The following is a 20,060-nucleotide window of genomic DNA, read 5'->3' as shown; positions in this document are numbered from 1 at the left end:
GTACAAAACATTATTTAGTGTTAATATTTTCATTGCAGAGAGCAGCCAGTGATCAATACAGGGGGATGCTTAATTGTCACACTCTTATGGAAACGTTCAACCGCTTGGGGACAGGGTTTGAGATCTTTCAATGTAAGATAAACATGAAGTCATGTCACCACAGCTTACAGCACTGTTAAACATATAGGAAGCATGGTCTAATGGTTAGAGGCCTGGGATGGGATGGGCTATAGGAGACCCAGAGTCAATCCTGCTCTGCCACAAACATCCTGTGTGACCCTGGGAAATCATTTAGCCTGTAAAATGAAGGTACAAGCCCTGCCCCACAAGGTCTTGTGAGGATAAATACATTAAGAATATGAGGTGCTCAGTGAGAGGGGCCACATAAGTACCTTTAGTAGGTAGAATATCACAAGAACAAATTATTGCTTGTGCCACAATTGAAGTTGTGCAAGCCGTACATTCACAGTGTTCTGGACGAGGTTGCTTTCCTCTTACTACAGCATAAGGGGAGATTACATATATACATGTCGTGTGTGTGTGTGTGTGTGTGTGTGTGTGTGTGTAAAATATGTTTTAAGTGGCTATCACTTACAGTTAAGATTCCCTAAACATTTCCATTGTAGGCATCTGCTTTTGGTCACTCAGAATAATGCTTACTTATTAGATTGAAATTTTCTAGGCTTATTCACTGCTAAAGGTGAGTTTTCTTCAAAATGTCTATAAACAATAGTCAAGCACTTTCAAGCAAGGGGAGAGTGAAAAAAAATCCAATATTAAAATATTATGGCCTTTTCAGAGTCACTCTACCATCTATCTGATTTGATTCTTGAGATTTTGAAAAATTGCGCTTCACACGTGAGCAGTACATTTTTGGCTAGTAGTAATTTAAATGAGAATTGCAGAGCAAACTAAGTGAAGGTAGAGTACATTATGCATATCTGTAGAAGGATATAGCTATGTAATAAACTATACTGAATCATAGAATAGATCGTAGGACTGGAAGGGACCTCAAGAGGTCATCTAGTCCAGGCCCCTGCACTCATGGCAAGACTAAGTATTATCTAGACCATCCCCGACAGGCGTTTGTGAAGGTTACTTGTGAATGAGGTGGGGGATGTGCAGTTTGTAGAAATTAATAATTTATTAAAAAGCAGTGAAATGTGTGTGATAATAACCAGAATATTGGTTCAGATAGTCTCAATCCACAAGTGCACAGATAAAAGAAGTGAGGCAAAGCTGAACAGCTATGGATACTTTCCTGTGAATACGTTCATCTTGGACATACCCATTGCTATCCTTTGAATCTCATTGGAGTTACTGTTCCCTCTCTAAGGATTTCTGGATGTGCTAAATATTGGTTAAATCTGAATCCCCAGCTGTAGTTTGAATTTACCCCAAATGGATTCTAGCAGTGTCTCTTGCCTACACACGCTCACTGTTAAGTGCTCCTGGAGATATTTTCAGCGCATAGTGTAGTCACAATGTGTCATATAATTTATCAAGACTCTAAACCTACATATTTGGAGCCCCTACAAGTGTATCCTGTTAGGGAGGATTTAAGAAGGAACATACCTTGGCTACATATACAATTTATGGCAACATGTACACATCTGTTTTTAGTTACACTTTTGACAATTAACTTGCCCCATCAGCTCTCAAGCAGAAGTAATAATAAATGGACATTTTTTTGAAAGGGCTAGCTGTGAGATTTGGGAAGTCTCTCTCCCCACATCCCATCCATATCACGGAGTCAGTACTCTTAATCCAATCATGCATATTAACGTAAATATTTTAAATTATTTAACTCCTCCCTCACCTCTCCAATGATGTACATACCACTTACAAATATATGTGAATGGAGCATACCATTTTGTATTTCTACCTTTTACACTTGTAGCTGAGGAATTTTTTCAGTACAGCTGTAGACAATCAATATACACAATTTCTGGGGGATTAACAAGTAGTATTTGGGGCAGCATGGAGCTGTGTTGTCCCAGAAGGAGTGCCAGGACACCTTCTGGCCCTCAGGGGTCATTAAGGGAGTACTGTGTATGCTCCCCCACAAGCCTGGCAGGCAGTGCTAGCCAGCATGGAGCCATCCCATCTTCTCCCTGCCCCCTATGCAGAGGCTGGTGTCGGCAGCGCTGCTAGCCCTGAGTGCAAGGATTCCCATTGTTGTTGCAGGATGGGGAGGCACTACTTGTGCCCTCTGCCTCCATTTTGTGCCTATGCAAGGACAAGACCCAGAGTGGCCCCAAACATGCTTAGCAGCACATATGAAACATTCCTTGCAAGTTAAGGAGCAATTTCTTCTGTTCTCACATCTGTGAATCTCGTGTTGATTTCAGTGGGAGCTGTATGTGTGTATTCAAGGGCTTTGAGCCCTCCTTTGATTCTTACCATGAAACAACTCTCTGTGATTTATAATTTACAAAAGAAATTCCATGAGTTAACAAGGTAGAGGCTGGGCAGCACTCTGCTGATTACAACTAATTTTCAAACTGATAACTTGTTTTTCCCACAGCTGACCTGAGGCAACTCAGTGTGAGTGACTGCATAACAACAAAGGATTTCAGGCGAGGAATTTAGCAAGTCAGTAACACTGTAGAGTGTTAAGAAGAAGAGATTAAAAAAAAATAACTTTCTCATGAGGAGCATAGTAGGCATGGAAGTAGTGACAGCGAAACTCAAAACCTTTACTTCAGAGTTTGGTCTCAAGCTTTCCAAGGTCAGATACTTGTAGCTTATTTGCACGTTTGAGGCCTTACACTATGGCTCATGAATCATACTTCCTATTCAGCCTCTTACCTCAAGAGACTCTTGATCGTCCTGGTTGGGGAGTACTGGGGTATGTCTGCAAAGCAAAGAAAAACCTGCACCTGTCCCACGCTAGCTGACTGGGGCTCACTGGGCTTGGGCTGCACGGCTGTTTCACTGCTGTGTAGACTTCTTGTCTTGGGCTGGTGCCCAGGCTCTAGGGACCTGTGGGTTGGGAGTGTCCCAAAGCCTGGGTCTGACCCGAGCCCAGAAGTCTATGCAGCAATGAAACAGCCCTGCAGCGCAAGCCCCGTGAGCCTGAGTTGGCTGGCCAGCCACGGGTTTTTCTTTGCTGTGTAAACAGACCCTTGCTAGCTCCTTTGAGTAGTTAGGGTATGGATTGCAGAGCTTTGGATAGGGAAGAGGGGAAAAGGGGACAAGTGTGGAGGATGGGGTAGAACAGAGCTGGTTGAAAATGTTCGAAAAATACCGGAAAATTTCAAACTCTCTTTTTTTATCAAAAATGCTGCTGAAATTTTTCATTTACCAACAGCTGAGTTTTCTGTAAACAACAAAATGGGATGTCTGTTTGAATAATGGTTTTGACTTAAAGAAAGTTGCAAAAAATCTTTGCAGGAAGCACAAACATTCAAATCAACTGCTTTTTGGAAAAAAATCTCCATTTTGAAAAGCTCTCTTTCTAGAACCAGTCTTTTCATTCAGAAAATGCTGACCAACTCTAGTGTGGAAGAGTGTGTATCAACAGCCTTGTCAGTGAATGAGAGGGCAAAGAGGGTAAGAAATTTAAGGAATGTGGTTGTAACCTCAACTGCTAGATAGGGCTTTCCATTTAGTGGCCAGTCAGTACTATATATAAGCACAGATGACTTTTCTGAAATAAAAATAACAAAAAATTAAAGCACTTACAGAAGCACTACAAATACTTTGGGCCAGATTCTGCCACCTTTCCTTGCACTGAGTAGCACTTCACTTTAATAACTGTCCCCTTGAATCGTCTAGTCACAGAGTATGGCCCTGATATTGCACCTATTGTGAGAGCAACTGCTTTGATTGCATATTGTCAGCTGTATGATCGGAGCCAAAGGCCTGAGTAAGGGTACTGGAATCTGGTCCTTGCTTTATGATATCCTAATGTTACCAGAAAGATCAAAAATAAATTACAGGGGCAGGAGGAATCTCCTTTCAAATTTTACTTTGTCTAAAGCTTGCACTTCTGTAATGTTCCATACTTTAGTTTGATGTGACATGGATGGCATCCAATCTAAGTTTAATTAGAGAATGCTCCAACTATGATTATTATCTCCCTCTGCTGACCTTTGTATCGGTTGTTTCCTTCCTCCATTATAGGGAGGAAATTACTAGGAGCCATTTTCCATCCCTCCTCTTCTTCCTGTGTGAAGAAAATATAGAATATCATTGTATTAATCACGAGATAGAGAGCCATTAAAAACACAGGGTGACAGTATAATGAAAAATGGGGTCACGTGTAGTTTTAATTCACAAGTGATTATCAAAAAGTTATTTGGTGAAAATTGTTGGATAATACCCCTGAACTAAATCATATTTTTCAAGCTGATCATATGGTTGAACTTCCTCCACAGAGATTGGGGCAGTTCATGTTCAAAACCAGTTGGGTCACATTAATTTAAAAGTCGTTAAACTACCTTGCTTTTGTAGTGTAAATGGGACCTTCGAGCATGGCAATCTATTTACCTTCCAATCATTTTTCTTCTTCACAATGTGCTAAGCACTTTGGTGTCATGAAATAAGGATTGTTTTTAAGCAATTAGAGGATTATTGTTTGAGGAAAAAAATGGGTTTTGAGAAGAGAAGTGTGCTGTGAAGGATCATAAAGGATATTGCAGGTACAGGGAATATGGCCTGGGAGATGGCATGGAGGTGATTTTGGGGCAAAAGAAGAAAGGAGGCATGAAAGAATTTTAATCAGTAGAGTGCATGACTTGACAAGGAGGTGGTGAGGACTGGCTGGAGGGGTATGCTGAAGAATAATGCAAGGAAGAGGATTCAAGGGTGGAACTCAAATTCTCTGCTGCTTCTGCTGCACTCCCACCTTCTGCAGGGGCTGAGATTTCTGGGGCCCATATCTGGATCTCCTGCAGTATGCGATATACTGCATTTAGACTATCAGGCCAGCCCTGTTGCATTGCTTTTAATTTTTTAAGTCAAACTTTTTACACAAAATGACATTTAGATGATTAGAAGTTGCATTTATAACAGACATACATTTATATTTTGTTCATGACACAAATATTGCTGTGAAGCGTGAAAACTCAATCGCTCCCCATTAATTTATTTAGCCAGTGAACATCATAGTGCATGTATATTCATTATTTCTTTTATCCTTAGGAATAAGCAAAGCAGTCATTATGATGGCTAACGTCACTGATTTTATACGCTGAAGTAAAGAGTATTTCTATGCCAATACAGTTCAAATATACAACATATTGAAATAGATTTTTTTTTCAAAATAATTTAGTATATAGTGAACAGCTCCAATAAATATGGGCCTAAATTCTACATTAGCAGTCAGTGTTTTTCATACAGTGTTAGAAAGATAAAGGAATTCTTTTCTTGATATTTTCCCTACATTCAGATGATAGAATAGCTGAGTCAGTGTAGCGTGAACTGTGGTGGGGCACCTTGAACCGATAATACCAGTTTTAATCCAGCCACAGATACGGGGGTAACAGCTGGATGAACACTAAGCATGTGTTTGAATCTTTCCACAGACTGATCTGCATTCGGAAATCCACACTTCGAGGCTGTGAAGAATCTGAATTGATATCCACTGTGCTGTTTGGCTACATTTGCCTGGTCACAGTGAAAAGGTTCTGCCTGTGGATCTCCTTGATGGCAGAATGTTGCTTTAAACTCAATATGGCTGGATGAAATTTGCAGAGAGACCACCACCATATTTATGTCTTACGAGCAGGGGTCAGTACACAGTATATTACTATATAAAATAGTTCCAAATGGTTCAACATATGTCTTGAAAAGTCGCAGAAATAAAAGGCTTGTGAAGAGAGATTATATTGTGCTAGGTTTCTGTTATTTCTTTCTTAGTACCCAATGGGAAATCACATCAACACTTAACAGGGAAGAAAATGAAGTTACTTTGATATCAAATGCATATTTCTAAAGATCACTATCAGACTTAAGGAATATTTAAATCTCCTTCTGGGATCATAATGTTGTTTTCTTAAAAAACTGAACTTAGGAACAAGGCCTTGTTTGACTGCGTCACTATGCCTTATAGCCTACGCTTATTTTAACAAGGTCCTTCTGTTAGAACTTTTCAGAATACTTCTGAACCATTCCAAGATGATTTTTTTTCAGTATTACAAGCAGGGAATAATGTTCTCTTTGTTCTATCTCAATGAGCCACAGAACACCTGATATAATGGCCTTGATTATTACTTTACAGAGGCTGGGGCATCAGAAGAGAGGAGATCTACAAAAAATTATAAAGCCCCCATAGTTCTGTACTGTTGTTTCTTCACAGATCTTCAAAATTTCATACCAAGACTCAACTAGAGCTGTGAGAGGACAGGGACACATTTTTGGTATTGCTGTTTATCTACTGAGGGATACAAAGCAATCACCTTACCTCATGAAAGACTGGAAAGTTGGGTTTTTAAGTCAGGGGAGTGAATTTCACTGCAATCTTTGAAGCTCAGATCTAGTTCAGAATGTTCAGTGGATCTGAAGCTATTTCCTCCTGACCTTTTCCTGGGTGACTTAAAAACTGAAGTATTGTTAGGATACATTTTTGCAGCATGTGTGGAAGGACCCAGGACAGAGACATACCAGGGCTTTGTTTTGGGAGGGCCATTTAGGAAGAGTGGGGGAATTAGAAGCAAGGCCTCAGTTAGCAGTACAAGGACATATTGGTAAATGCTTCTCAGGCTGAAGGGAACTGCGTAATATCCTAGATTGCATGGCTCTGTATGATATCGTCATTTAACCAGTGTAATTCTAATAATTCCTTTAAACCCTCACTTAGGTAGAGATATACAATGACTGTTAGTTGATTCTTCTCTTAGGGCTATATTGTGTCCTGCACTGAGGGGAGGGGCAGTGCAGAGGTGCTCTGTACCAGTGTGAATCAGTGGAGGCATTCTGACTTAGTAACGCAGGATGCAGCGGGTATCCTGATAGCTCAGTAGTCCTGGAAGGAGCAGTAGGGGATGGGCCATAGATCCACCCTTCACCTATTGAAGTCTAGTACAGCTATTGAGGCTGTACTCTCCTGGTGCTTGTGTAAAATCATAGAATCATAGAATATCAGGGTTGGAAGGGACCTCAGGAGGTCATCTAGTCCAACCCCCTGCTCAAAGCAGGACCAATCCCCAACTAAATCATCCCAGCCAGGGCTTTGTCAAGCCTGATCTTTAAAACCTCTAAGGAAGGAGATTCCACCACCTCCCTAGGTAACGCATTCCAGTGTTTCACCACCCTCCTAGTGAAAAAGTTTTTCCTAATATCCAACCTAAACCTCCCCCACTGCAACTTGAGACCATTACTCCTTGTTCTATCACCTCATACCACTGAGAACAGCCTAGATCCATCCTCTTTGGAACCCCCTTTCAGGTAGGTGGTGATGTCCTGGGGCAGAAGCTGGAGGAAGGTTACTTATATCCGCTCACAGCTACTGTCCCTTTGTAATTAGTTGTTCAATATGAGTGGACAAGAGTTTGAGAAAATGTACTTTTGCTGCTTCTTGCAGATAAAAACTCATTTGAAAAATTACCTTAGGTGGAGGTTATATAACATTTAAAGTTCTTCAGACCATCCACTTAGTATCTTTGACATACAAAGACAGCTACCTACAATATACTGTAAATGGATGCTCCCACGTTACAGTGTCAGAATCTGATAACCTCTAAATTAGAAAGATTGACACTTATTTATTTCACTTAGTTTAGTCTCGTGGCCAGCTGTTTCTATTGTTTCAGACAGCTTGATGGACATTGCCTAAGAAACCCTAGTCTTCATGTTATGTGAGTGTCCCACAGTTAGAGCTAAACGTATAACTTCTCTTCAGAAGACTTTACAGTGAGGGAATGTCTGGGCCCCAAGAGTCCCCTCCTCCTAACACTCAGTGATAATGATCACTAAAAGATTAAAGATTAATGGTATCTACAAAAAACGAAATCACTGTAGAAAGTTCACAAGCAACAAAAGTTGCTGTTACAGCAAAAGTCAAAAATTCTGATTGCGCAGCATGATTTAGAATTAAGACAATGCAGCTAAAATCCATCACAACCTTGTGGTTGGCATATCATTTGTCTGGTGTGTTCTTCCATGAACCTGCTATTGAAAAAAGCTCATTGGAGCAACAGAATCTCAACCTTTCAAAGCCTTCAGGGAGGATAGCATTCTAGTAGTTTTGTTAGCAAAAACATAAATTTGGCCTACAAACAACCTGAGGTGAAAAGAGCTCATACTTTAGGGTCATTTTAAGTAAGTGAATTGAAAAAACATGGCCACTATCTACAGAATTGCAAAACATTGGTTTAAATTATAAAATAAATGGTTTTCAGATAGTAAATTGTACTTAAAAATTAGTCTGAAATATAAGCAAGTGTGCAGATTGGATTGGTAAAATGTTAGCTTCAGGGAGAGAGTTTGCCTGTTTCACAGTGTTTGGATACATAAGGGCAGGCAGAATGCTGGTCTTTCCACCTCTTGAGTGAAAGGGTGTTGGTGGCTAACTTTGCCCAGTAATCCATGCTCCGAAGAGGTCATGCTTGGGTGATAGCCAGCATTCTGTCATCTGCACACCAAGGGTATGTCTACACTGCAGTTAGACACCCCTGGCTGGCCCGTGCCATCTGATTCAAGCTTGTGGAACTAGGATTAAGGGGCTGTTTAATTTGTAGCATAGGTGTTTGGACTTGGACTGGAGCCTGAGCTCTGGGACCCCTCCCACCTCGCAGGATCCTAGAGCCTGGGCTCTGGCCCAAGCCTGAATGTCTATACCCAGTGCTTAATTTGTAATGAAAGAGATGCTGGGGCTCAGCAATATTTTTACATTCATAACTGATGCAGCAAGCCCAGCAGTGCCAGGGCTATGAACTGCGAAGCCTAGAGGTCCTGAGGCTCAGTCCTGGCAAGCCCTGGCACAAATTAAGCACTGTCTATACCACAGTTAAACAGTTCCTTAGCCCGAGTCCTGCAAGCCTGAGTTAGTTAACATTGGCCAGCCGCAGGTTTGGAATAGCAGTATAGACATACCCAAAGAGGCCTGTGCTTGGTGGAGAACACATCATACTTAAAGCATTGTAACAGCCTCTAAGCATATTCTTTCCCATCCATACCCCTGGAGTCAATCCTCCCACATCAACATTCCACAGGCAAATATCCTCCAGCTATTGCCACAGATACAGGAAGCTTCACAAACCCCCACCCCAAGCCTCTGGTTTTGGAAGCCTAAATAAAGTCTCCATGGCCATCAAACTTAGACGAAGTAAGATGCATGAGGATCTCATCCACTTCCAACCCTCCTGTAAGTGAGGCTGAAGCAATGGTGGCAAGTCAAGTTTGTCTACACGCAGAAACCCAGTGATGCCACATGGATTGCACAGGCCTGAAGCTTTCGCTGCTTTAACAAACTACTGAACAAATTCACATTTGAAAACGCCTTACAGTATCCGTCTTTCCTTTTTTCTCTTTTCCTTTCCCTTTTTCTTTCCCTTTCTTCTTCTTTTTTCCTTTTTCTTTTTTCCCCTTTTCTTTGGTTTTTTTCTTTAGAGCTGCTTCTTCTTCTTTAGCAGCCAGCTCAGCAGCAACCTGGGAGAGAGTCAAAGTAACACATACCATTATCTTTATGTTTTTAAATATAAGGAATATTAAAGTATAGGAAGCAGGATAAGGGATGTTTCTGCCTACTTGAAATACATTTTCACTTTCAGAATGGGCCATGATTTGATATTTCTCTCCATCCTTCAGTTTCACATTCTTGTGCTTTTTTCATTATTTAATCTCTATTTTCAAAACGTCACCCATTGCTAAATGGCTGTTAGTTAGTATAAATTGACTGATTTTATTTATTTTACATGTCAGAAATGTAATGGTAAGCACTCAGTCTGTGCTCTGGACACCTACCTCAATGGTTAAAACCACAAAATCAGCAAATGATTTCCCATAAATGTAACCACCTCAACCCACTCCCTTTACAACAGCCTTGGAGAAGAGAGGTAAAAGATGGGCTTTGTAGTGTGCCCAGAAGCCTACCACATCTAGGTTTTGGCAGACCCAGGGGGTTGAGAGAGCAAGTTCCAAAGCACAGCACCACTCACTGAGAACACCCTGCCTGGCGCTCCCTTTCATTTACACTGAGGAAGCTCCAGCTTGAGAACTTCTGTTTATATCAGCGGTGGCAATATACTGTAGAAGAGGGGTGATTTCTGAGGTAACTAGGTCCCAAACCATTCAGGGCTTTATAGACTGAAACATCTTGAATTCCACCCAGAGCCATAACATATCAGTGGGCCCAGAAGCAAGAAAAAGATGCATAGACCCCTTCTAGTCTTGGACTCGCCTCAGAATCTGGCTCAGTGTTTCCAAAGCAGATTGGTTTTATATAGATGGATTTTGAGATGTTTCCTTCAGGGATGTAGTGGATGTCTAGCTTCAACATCTGGCTGAATATTGGACCCCCTTGGAAATGGTATTTGTCTGAAGCCAAACACTATGTAGGACTGTAAACTCAGAGGTCCAGATTGGTATAGCTGTTAAAATCTGGTATAGCTCTGTTAAAATCAATAGAGCCAATTTCTGATAGCTAAGGACTTGGCTCATTATATTTTACTAGTTGTAAAGGTGTTGGGTCTTAATTCTTTGTTTCTTTATGCCATTCTCTCTCCCCTTACCCCCTTTTATTTCCCACTCTTATGCATACGTTTTATATGCAACTCTTTGCCTTCTAAATCATTCTTTCTATGAGTCTCTCTCTCCCTTTATATTTTCTTTCTTGTCCCCATGTTTTTCATTTTTAATAGTTCCTCTTCCCCACTCCCCTATATTTATTTCTTTACTGGTTCTGAGTACCCTCCATACTCCCTTCATCCCCCTATTTGAACTCTCAGGTGAAAAAGGGGCATCTGGCCCCTGCTTTCTGAGCTGAACTCCCAGAGACGCCAGGAATCATTTGGGGCCTTGCCTTAGGCTTGCCCCGGACAATCACCTTGCTTGTTTTCTCCATCTTAACAGTGTTCCTACTGTCCAGTGTAAATTGGTGGAGATCATGGCTTTCTAACCTGGTTGTTACAACTCTTCTGCAGTGTGCTGAAATCTAGGACTGCTGCTCATTCCAAAAATACATTGTTCCAAAGCATCTTACAAGGCACTTTGCAATGTGTCATCCTAGACTTCCGTCAGCTGCAGCTACTTTTTGGCTTCAAATAGGTATTGAAAAACTGACTTGCTATAGCTAAATAGAATAATTTCATCCAAAATTCAACTAAATACTTGCAAAACCAAATTCTGATACAGCCATACATGTACAGTAGGAGTAGGATATGCTAAAGAAAGGGCAACCACAAACAAAGAGTAACTATTAATGGAATGCTGTCAGATTGGAAGGAGGTCTCAAGGGGGTTCCACAGTGATCTGTTCTGAGTCTGGTGTTATTTAACATTTTTATTAATGACCTGGATGTAGGAATAGAGAGCATCCTGATCAAATCAGCATATGACACAAAGCTGCGGTGTGGGGGTGGAGTATGGGGAGGGGAGGTTGCAAACACTTAAGAGGATAGAGTTAAAATTCAAAGGGATCTTGATAAATTGGAGAACTGGGCTATAGACAAGAAAGTGAAATTCAAAAAAGACAAAGACACTTTGTGCATTTGGTTTTTCTTCCCTAATATAGAATGGGGGATAACAGGCTTGGCAGCAGCATTGCTAAGAAGGATCTGAGAGTTGTGGTGGATCACAACCTCAACATGAGTCAGCAATGTGATGCTGTTGTGAAAAAAGCAAATGCAATTTTGGGTTGCATTAACAGAGACAAGTCATGGGAGGTGATAGTACTGCTCCACTCGGCGCTGGTTAGGCCTCAGCTAAAGTACTGTGTCCAGTTTTGGTAAATAATGTCTAGAAAGGATATAGAGAAACTGGAAAGGATCCAGAAGTGAGTGACAAGGATGATCAAAAGGAGTTGGCGGATGTGATTGCAGAGCCATTGGCCATTATCTTTGAAAACTCATTGCGATCGGGGAAGGTCCTGGACGACTGGAGAAAGGCTAATGTAGTGCCCATCTTTAAAAAAGGGAAGAAGGAGCATCCTGGGAACTACAGGCCAGTCAGCCTCACCTCAGTCCCTGGAAAAATCATGGAGCAGGTCCTCAAGGAATCAATTCTGAAGCACTTAGAGGAGAGGAAAGTGATCAGGAACAGTCAGCATGGATTCAGCAAGGGCAAGTCATGCCTGACTAATCTAATTGCCTTATATGACGAGATAACTGGCTCTGTGGATGAGGGGAAAGCAGTGGACGTGTTATTCCTTGACTTTATCAAAGCTTTTGACATGGTCTCCCACAGTATTCTTGCCAGTAAGTTAAAGAAGTATGGGCTGGATGAATGGACGATAAGGTGGATAGAAAGCTGGCTAGATTGTCGGGCTCAATGGGTAGTGATCAATGGCTCCATGTCTAGATGGCAGCTGGTATCAAGCGGAGTGCCCCAAGGGTCGGTTCTGGGGCCGGTTTTGTTCAATATCTTCATAAATGATCTGGAGGATGGTGTGGATTGCACCCTGAGCAAGTTTGCAGATGACACTAAACTGGGAGGAGAGGTAGATACGTTGGAGGGTAGTGATAGGATACAGAGGGACCTAGACAAATTGGAGGATTGGGTCAAAAGAAATCTGATGAGGTTCAACAAGGACAAGTGCAGAGTCCTGCATTTAGGACAGAAGAATCCCATGCACCGCTACAGACTAGGGACCGAATGGCTTGGCAGCAGTTCTGCAGAAAAGGACCTAGGGGTTACAGTGGACGAGAAGCTGGATATGAGTCAACAGTGTGCCGTTGTTGCCAAGAAGGCCAATGGGATTTTGGGATGTATAAGTAGGGGCATTGCCAGCAGATCGAGGAACGTGATCGTTCCCCTCTATTTGACATTGGTGAGGCCTCATCTGGAGTACTGTGTCCAGTTTTGGGCCCCACACTACAAGAAGGATGTGGAAAAATTGCGAAGAGTCCAGCGGAGGGCAACAAAAATGATTAGGGGACTGGAACACATGACTTATGAGGAGAGGCTGAGGGAACTGGGATTGTTTAGTCTGCGGAAGAGAAGAATGAGGGGGGATTTGATAGCTGCTTTCAACTACCTGAAAGGGGGTTCCAAAGAGGATGGATCTAGACGGTTCTCAGTGGTACCAGATGACAGAACGAGGAGTAATGGTCTCAAGTTGCAGTGGGGGAGGTTTAGGTTGGATATTAGGAAAAACTTTTTCACTAGGAGGGTGGTGAAACCCTGGAATTCGTTACCTAGGGAGGTGGTGGAATCTCCTTCCTTAGAAGTTTTTAAGATCAGGCTTGACAAAGCCCTGGCTGGGATGATTTAGTTGGGGATTGGTCCTGCTTTGAGCAGGGGGTTGGACTAGATGACCTCTTGAGGTCCCTTCCAACCCTGATATTCTATGATTCTATGAAAAGGATGGAATGCAAGCAATATGAGCAAAGGTTATATTTAATTTGGAAAAGAGGCCAATATGTGGGGGATATGATAGCGGTCTTCAAATATGTGAAAAGCTGCCATAAAGAGACAGAGAAAAATTATTCTCTCTTGCCACAGAGGGCAGGACAAGAGGGAATGGGTTCAAACTACACCATGGAAGATTTACATTAAATCTCAGGAAAAACTTCCTAACTGTAAGAACAGTAAGACAATGGGACAAACTATGTAGGGAAGTAATGGAAGCTCCTTCATTGGAGGTTTTCAAAAGAAGGTTGAATAGCCATCTGTCTTGGATGGTTTAGACACAACAAATCCTGCATCTTGGCAGGGGGTTCGACTTGATAACACCTGCAGTCCCTTCTAACCCTATAGTTCTATAATTTTACGATTCTAAGGGAAAAAACAGGAAAAACTTTTTGGACTAGATGACCTTCTGGGGTCCCTTCCAACCCTGATATTCTAAAAAGGAGGAATCCTAATAGGAAGTACCAAAGACAGGTTCATACAAAAATGCATCCCAAGAGAGGGTATTAAGGCTCAAATTTATCAAGGAAAAGCAGGTTATTTCAAAGTGAACAAACATATGAGTCATCACAGTCAAGCATTTATTTGCAGTGGTCTTGCTTTTTTTGTTTGCAACATAGGTAATGTAAGCTAGTCCCTTATAACAAGACTAGGGTGACCATACATCCCAGTACAAAGGGCTTTGTCTTATATATGCCTGAAAAAAAAAGTGTCCTGATTTTTCACACTTGCTATCTGGTCACCCTAAACAGGACTAGCATGAAACTCAAAGGAAGAAGATGACATTTTCCATCATGAATGGTAATGTCCCAGATGGCTGGAACTGTATAGAATGTTAGAATAATACTTATAGACCAGGGATCGGCAACCTTTGGCACATGGCCCGTCATGGAAAGACACTGGTGGGCTGGAATGGTTTGTTTACCTGCAGCGTCCACAGGTTCGGCCGATCGCAGCTCCCACTGGCCGCGGTTCGCCGTCCCCAGCCAGTGGGGGCTGAGGGAAGCAGCGCTGGCTGAGGGATGTGCTGGCCGCCGCTTCCCGCAGCCTCCATTGGCAGGGGACAGCGAACCATGGCCAGTGGGAGCTGCAATCAGCTGAACCTGTGGACACTGCAGGTAAACAAATCGTTCTGGCACGTCAGCGGCTTTCCCTGATGGGCTGTGTGCCAAAGGTTGCCGATCCCTGTTATAGATAATGTTGGAGATTTAATTCTCATGTCAGGTAACCAGTGATAATGATGAAATACAAGCTCTGTGACACTGATGTTTAATTGCAAAAATACATTTTAAAAATGCTGACAACACAGGAAAAAATAAAATAGGGAAGACAGAATATTTCTAAGGCTAAAACAAACATCTATAACAGTAAAATATATTTTCTGAAGAATGCCTTTTAAAGATGCATTAAAGATCTCACAGTGGAAAGAAAGGGAGGAAAATAGACATGGCTATACATTGCAGTCATTGGAATCTCATTAGCGGATTTCCTCAAGCATTCAGTATCTTACATTTAATTAAATATGGTAATTTAAACCCCAAGCACCATTCAGTCATATCTTGCGTTTATAAGCAGTGAAGCATTTCATTCTTCTGGATAGATTAACAGAATGACTAGAGTTCAAAATGGGTGTTTATTGTCCCAGCTGGGCTGTTGTATCCAAAACCAACAGAGGTACTCAATATTTCTTCCTAACTGAAGTGGTAGTACGATTCCAGAAGTCCAAACTACTTCCACCTCCACCCCCTGCTCTGACTGATAACTAAAGGATAACTGTAACCATTTACAAACAACTCTGGAGTAGATCTATTTAGTGAGAATTTCTGTAACTCTGCATGAAAGTTACCAAATATTTTAATTTTAGGCAGCACTTCTGAGTTCTACTGGCATTATTTTAAAAGTAAAGTATCTCCAGACTATGATTAAAGATAGATATTTGTTTTATAAATGTGAATAATGTGATATTGAAAGAGATTGAACAGACTTTCTGTATTCATCGGCCTGCTATAATGGTATTGAATTACTGTCTTGTTTGGCCCAATTTTATAAGGGTGAAAAATAAGAATCTTGGTTGAGATTTTCAAAGTTGAATAGTGGATTGTCACACAAGTAATGGTGCAAGAGTGATCATCTCTTGCTTTACCCGGAGACCTAGGGACTCTGCACTGAGTGCGTGATTCTTCTAATCCTTGGTGTAAATGGGCCTAGACTAGTCACTCATCCAGATACAGGACTACATTGATGTCTGAGCTGAGCATTAACCACTGCCAGCTGCTTGATAAATACTGTTGTTGCAGTAAAAAAGCTAAAAGGCTCATGCTATTAATGGTCACCCAGCACATAAGAACAGATGTATCTGCTATGAGCTAGTCTGATGGCTCTGTGAAAGTAGGCACTTATAAACTGAGTTTCTCAGATCAGACTTTAGAGGAAAGTGGAATGAACAGTAGTGACAAAGGGACATGGGGGATCAAGACCCCAAACAGAGTGTAGCCATATTCTGGGTGGAGTTTACCTACCTCTAATAAACACCCAGGGGGGTTGTGTCTTCTTAACACTTTGGCATAATTTCTATAGCTTGTCATGCCAGAAGGTCTCATTACACTAAAACTATGAAGCCGTGACAGAAATTACTGTCAGTATGTGGAACCTGAACTCTCTGAAGAAGCCGTTCAGTTTCCAGAGGTTAATGATGGCACAAAGACCTTCTTTCCTCTTCCATATGAGGAAGTACCATGAATAGAAGCCTTTCCCTCTGTATTTCTGAGATGCTACATCTACAGCCCTACTCCCACTCTGCTCTGAACAGTTCTTCATGAGAGAGATTCCTGAAAAGAATGGAGGGGAACACACTGGGATGTGGCATGGAGTGGAACTGGATTGCATATCCAAGCTGAATGGTCTATAGTACCCAACGGTCCATAGTAATTCCACTTTAGGCTACAAGAAAATCGAGTAAACCGTCCCCAAAAGGAGGGGGAAAGGAACTGGAAGTTAAAACCCAGCATTGGGCTCCTAAGCAACCCATCATATCTGCAGCCTTTCTCCTGAAGGAAAGCATGCTGGAAAAAGCCATTCTTTTCTTGAAATGTTTCAGAGTAACAGCCGTGTTAGTCAGTATTTGGAAAAAGAAAAGGAGTACTTGTGGCACCTTAGAGACTAACCAATTTATTTGAGCATAAGCTTTCGTGAGCTACAGCTCACTTCATCGGATGCATACTATGGAAAATACAGACGATGTTTTATACACACAAACCATGAAAAAATGGGTGATTATCACTACAAAAGGGGGGGAGAGAAAACCTTTTGTAGTGATAATCACCCATTTTTTCATGGTTTGTGTGTATAAAACATCGTCTGTATTTTCCACAGTATGCATCCGATGAAGTGAGCTGTAACTCACGAAAGCTTATGCTCAGATAAATTGGTTAGTCGCTAAGGTGCCACAAGTACTCCTTTTCTTTTTTCTTGAAATGTTTTAGATTGTCCTTCCACTTCTGATGTTGCCAAGGCTTCCTCTTCTGGGATTGATGCTGGAAACCTGAAAACACCAGGTAAGGTTTCTGGTACTTGATAGAAGATATTGATTCAGGCCAGAAAAGAAAGACAGAAGTAGTCCCAGAAACCTAGAGGCACATTTTTCTTAGTGTCTTGTCCATTTTGAGGCTGAAAAGACCTTCCCTTTCTAATAGGATGTCCTCCACACAGGCCTAAAGGCCTTGACTACTCAGGTTGCATCAGTTTTAATTAAAATAAATATTTAAATTGCTGTAGTTAAATCCGTGCAAACCCCTTAAATTGAGCTAGGAGTACCAATTCAAATTGTTGACGCCAGTGTATGAGTCAGGGTGTCTGAAAATCCAAATCCACCTGTAGAAATTGCTTGAATGCTAATGTGCTACTAAGCCACTAATCCTCAGGAAACTGGTTGATTAAAGGCAGCATCTTTCCTGAAGGTGAAACTGGCACCTAGCCATGATGGCTCAGTAACTGGCCAAACAGATATTTGGCGTAGACTTTCTGCTCCCTAAATGTAAATCTCTTTGGCATCCTTCTTGATGAGAAGGCCTGACCTGCCTTGGACTTCTCATCCCTTCATTGACTGATACCACCAAAGAACCAAGAATAAGATGGGGTAGGAAATAATGATGCTGTGGCACCTGAGAAAGGCAATCTACCTCTTAAATGTGGAACTTAGATTTATAGTAATTAATGAAGAGCCAGATTTGCAAAAGTATTTAGGTACCTAAAGATGCAATAGGTGCCTCGTGGGATTTCCAAAAATGCCTAACTCCCATTCACTCTCCTGGGCCCAATGAATATTTAATTAGGTATACACAGTAGAACAGCTCCAACAGGAGAGATTGAGAGGTACCTGCCCCAGAATACCCCATAGCCCAGTGGTTAAGGCACTCTCCTGGGAGACCTAAATTCAAATCCCTGCTCCACATTATTTCCCCCCTTCCCCCCTCGTTTTTCATGAAAAGCCACTAACCTGGCCTAGGTACCTAACTCCAGGAGGTTTATGGCTGTGAATTCCAAGTAGAGAAAGGCTTCTAACTACTTTGGAGGGGTGGGGCTTAGGCCATTCCCCTCTCCTTGGCATTTCCTACTGGGTCGCTTACCATGCTGATTTTTGTGAATCCCTGTCTCCATGCATTGTACAAGGATCCCGGGCCTGAACTCAGGCTTGTGAATTCCACTAGGCAGCAGGGTGCCTAACAGCTAGGTATTGCAGTGCCTAATCCCCCTTGTGAATCCCACCCTCAGTGACTTGCCCAAGTTCATCCAAGAAGTCTATGATATTGCAGGGATTGCCTAACTCCCAGATTAGTGCCCTACAACTGGACCATCCATTCTTTCTCTTGTATTTGTTGTATGTAACGTACAGACCCCTGTTAATGCTTCTTTTGCTTAAATAAACTAAATTACAGGTCCTTTTATATGCTGAATATTCCTGTTAAGGTGGTGCCATTGTATGTCAGTTATTCATGGTACTTAGGATAATCATATTTCCATTAAGTGTGGCAGAATTAGAAGCCTCAAAATCCCATCATGCTGCTTGCAGTTAACACTTTGGATTCACTCCATTTGAGAAATGAATTAGCTACCTTTAAGTTTGTTTTCTCTTGGTAAGGCATGTTTGAACACTGTTTACACTCCAATGTGCATTTACACACAAAACCTAAGCTTTTAAACCTTTAAAAGCAGCCACAGGGATTTGTACCTTGCAGGAATGGATCCAAGATGATGAGTGAGATTCTGTGGGTCTCCATGGACTTTGCAAAGTCTTTGTTTTGAGGATCTGCCACACTTTGTGATCAATGGCAGATTAACACAGTAGTCTAGTTTTGCAGACACTGTTCAAATCTGGTTTACCTCACAAGCACAGCTAGCTTAGTGCTTTGCCTACTCCCCAGTAAACAGTTGAAACTTCGGGTGGCTTGGTTTCTGTGTGGTTAACTTGAGGTACTTAGGTCCTGATGTTCTGGGGTGCATGATCAGCACCTCTGAAAATCGCCCAAGGTTTCTTAAGTTGGGCACCCATAATTAGTGGGAAATGTAGAAAATCTGGGCCTATGTAATTTGGCACAATTTTCAGTCTGTGTTCACTGCCTGAACCTTTTGTGAGCAGTGTGTTGCAGGTCAGGACTAAGTGCATTTGCAGAGCTATAGGAAGCTCTTGTTCTATAGAAACTCCAGAATCTGTAAAAAGAAAAGGAGGACTTGTGGCACCTTAGAGACTAACAAATTTATTTGAGCATAAGCTTTCGTGAACTACAGCTCACTTCATCGGATGCATGTAGTGGAAAATACAGTGGGGAGATTTTATATACACAGAGAACATGAAACAATGGGTGTTACCATACACACTGTAACCAGAGTGATCAGGTGAGGTGAGCTATTAGCAGCAGGAGAGTGGGGGCGGGGGGGAAACCGTGTGTAGTGATAATCAGGGTGGGCCATTTCCAGCAGTTGACAAGAATGTGTGAGGAACAGTGGCGGGGGCGGGGGGGAAAATAAACATGGGGAAATAGTTTTATTTTGTGTAATGACACATCCACTCCCAGTCTTTATTCAAGCCTAAGTTAATTGTATCCAGTTTGCAAATTAATTCCAATTCAGCAGTCTCTCGTTGGAGTCTGTTTTTGAAGGTTTTTTGTTGAAGAATTGCCACTTTTAGGTCTGTAATCGAGTGACCCAAGAGATTGAAGTGTTCTCCGACTGGTTTTTGAATGTTATAATTCTTGACATCTGATTTGTGTCCATTTATTCTTTTACGTAGAGACTGTCCAGTTTGGCCAATGTACATGGCAGAGGGGCATTGCTGGCACATGATGGCATACAACCGCATTTGCTCCAACCCTCAGACAGAGACAAACACTTACCCAACACAAGATCTCTATCAAGCGTTCTTACAACTACAATACCCACCTGCTGAAGTGAAAAAACAGATTGACAGAGCCAGAAGAGTACCCAGAAGTTACCTACTACAGGACAGGCCCAACAAAGAAAATAACAAAACATCACTAGCCATCACCTTCAGCC

General features: G+C 41.8%; 1 protein-coding gene across 1 annotated transcript in view; it reads right to left on the bottom strand.

The window, feature by feature from the left end:
• The window catches only part of IQCA1 (IQ motif containing with AAA domain 1), a 155,077-nt gene that overhangs the window by 51,306 nt on the left and 83,711 nt on the right, over nt 1-20,060 (bottom strand). The window contains exons 8-9 of the mRNA XM_037913018.2: nt 9,451-9,594; nt 4,096-4,171 (exon numbers count right to left, since the gene is read on the bottom strand). Coding sequence (XP_037768946.1) covers nt 4,096-4,171; nt 9,451-9,594 — 220 coding nt within the window. The remainder of the gene's footprint in view (nt 1-4,095; nt 4,172-9,450; nt 9,595-20,060) is intronic.

Source organism: Chelonia mydas, chromosome 11, assembly GCF_015237465.2.
Source record: "Chelonia mydas isolate rCheMyd1 chromosome 11, rCheMyd1.pri.v2, whole genome shotgun sequence".
NCBI classification, from domain to species: Eukaryota; Metazoa; Chordata; order Testudines; family Cheloniidae; genus Chelonia; species Chelonia mydas.
Note: the sequence above shows the minus strand (reverse complement) of the source record. Positions and strands in the feature narration are given on the sequence as shown.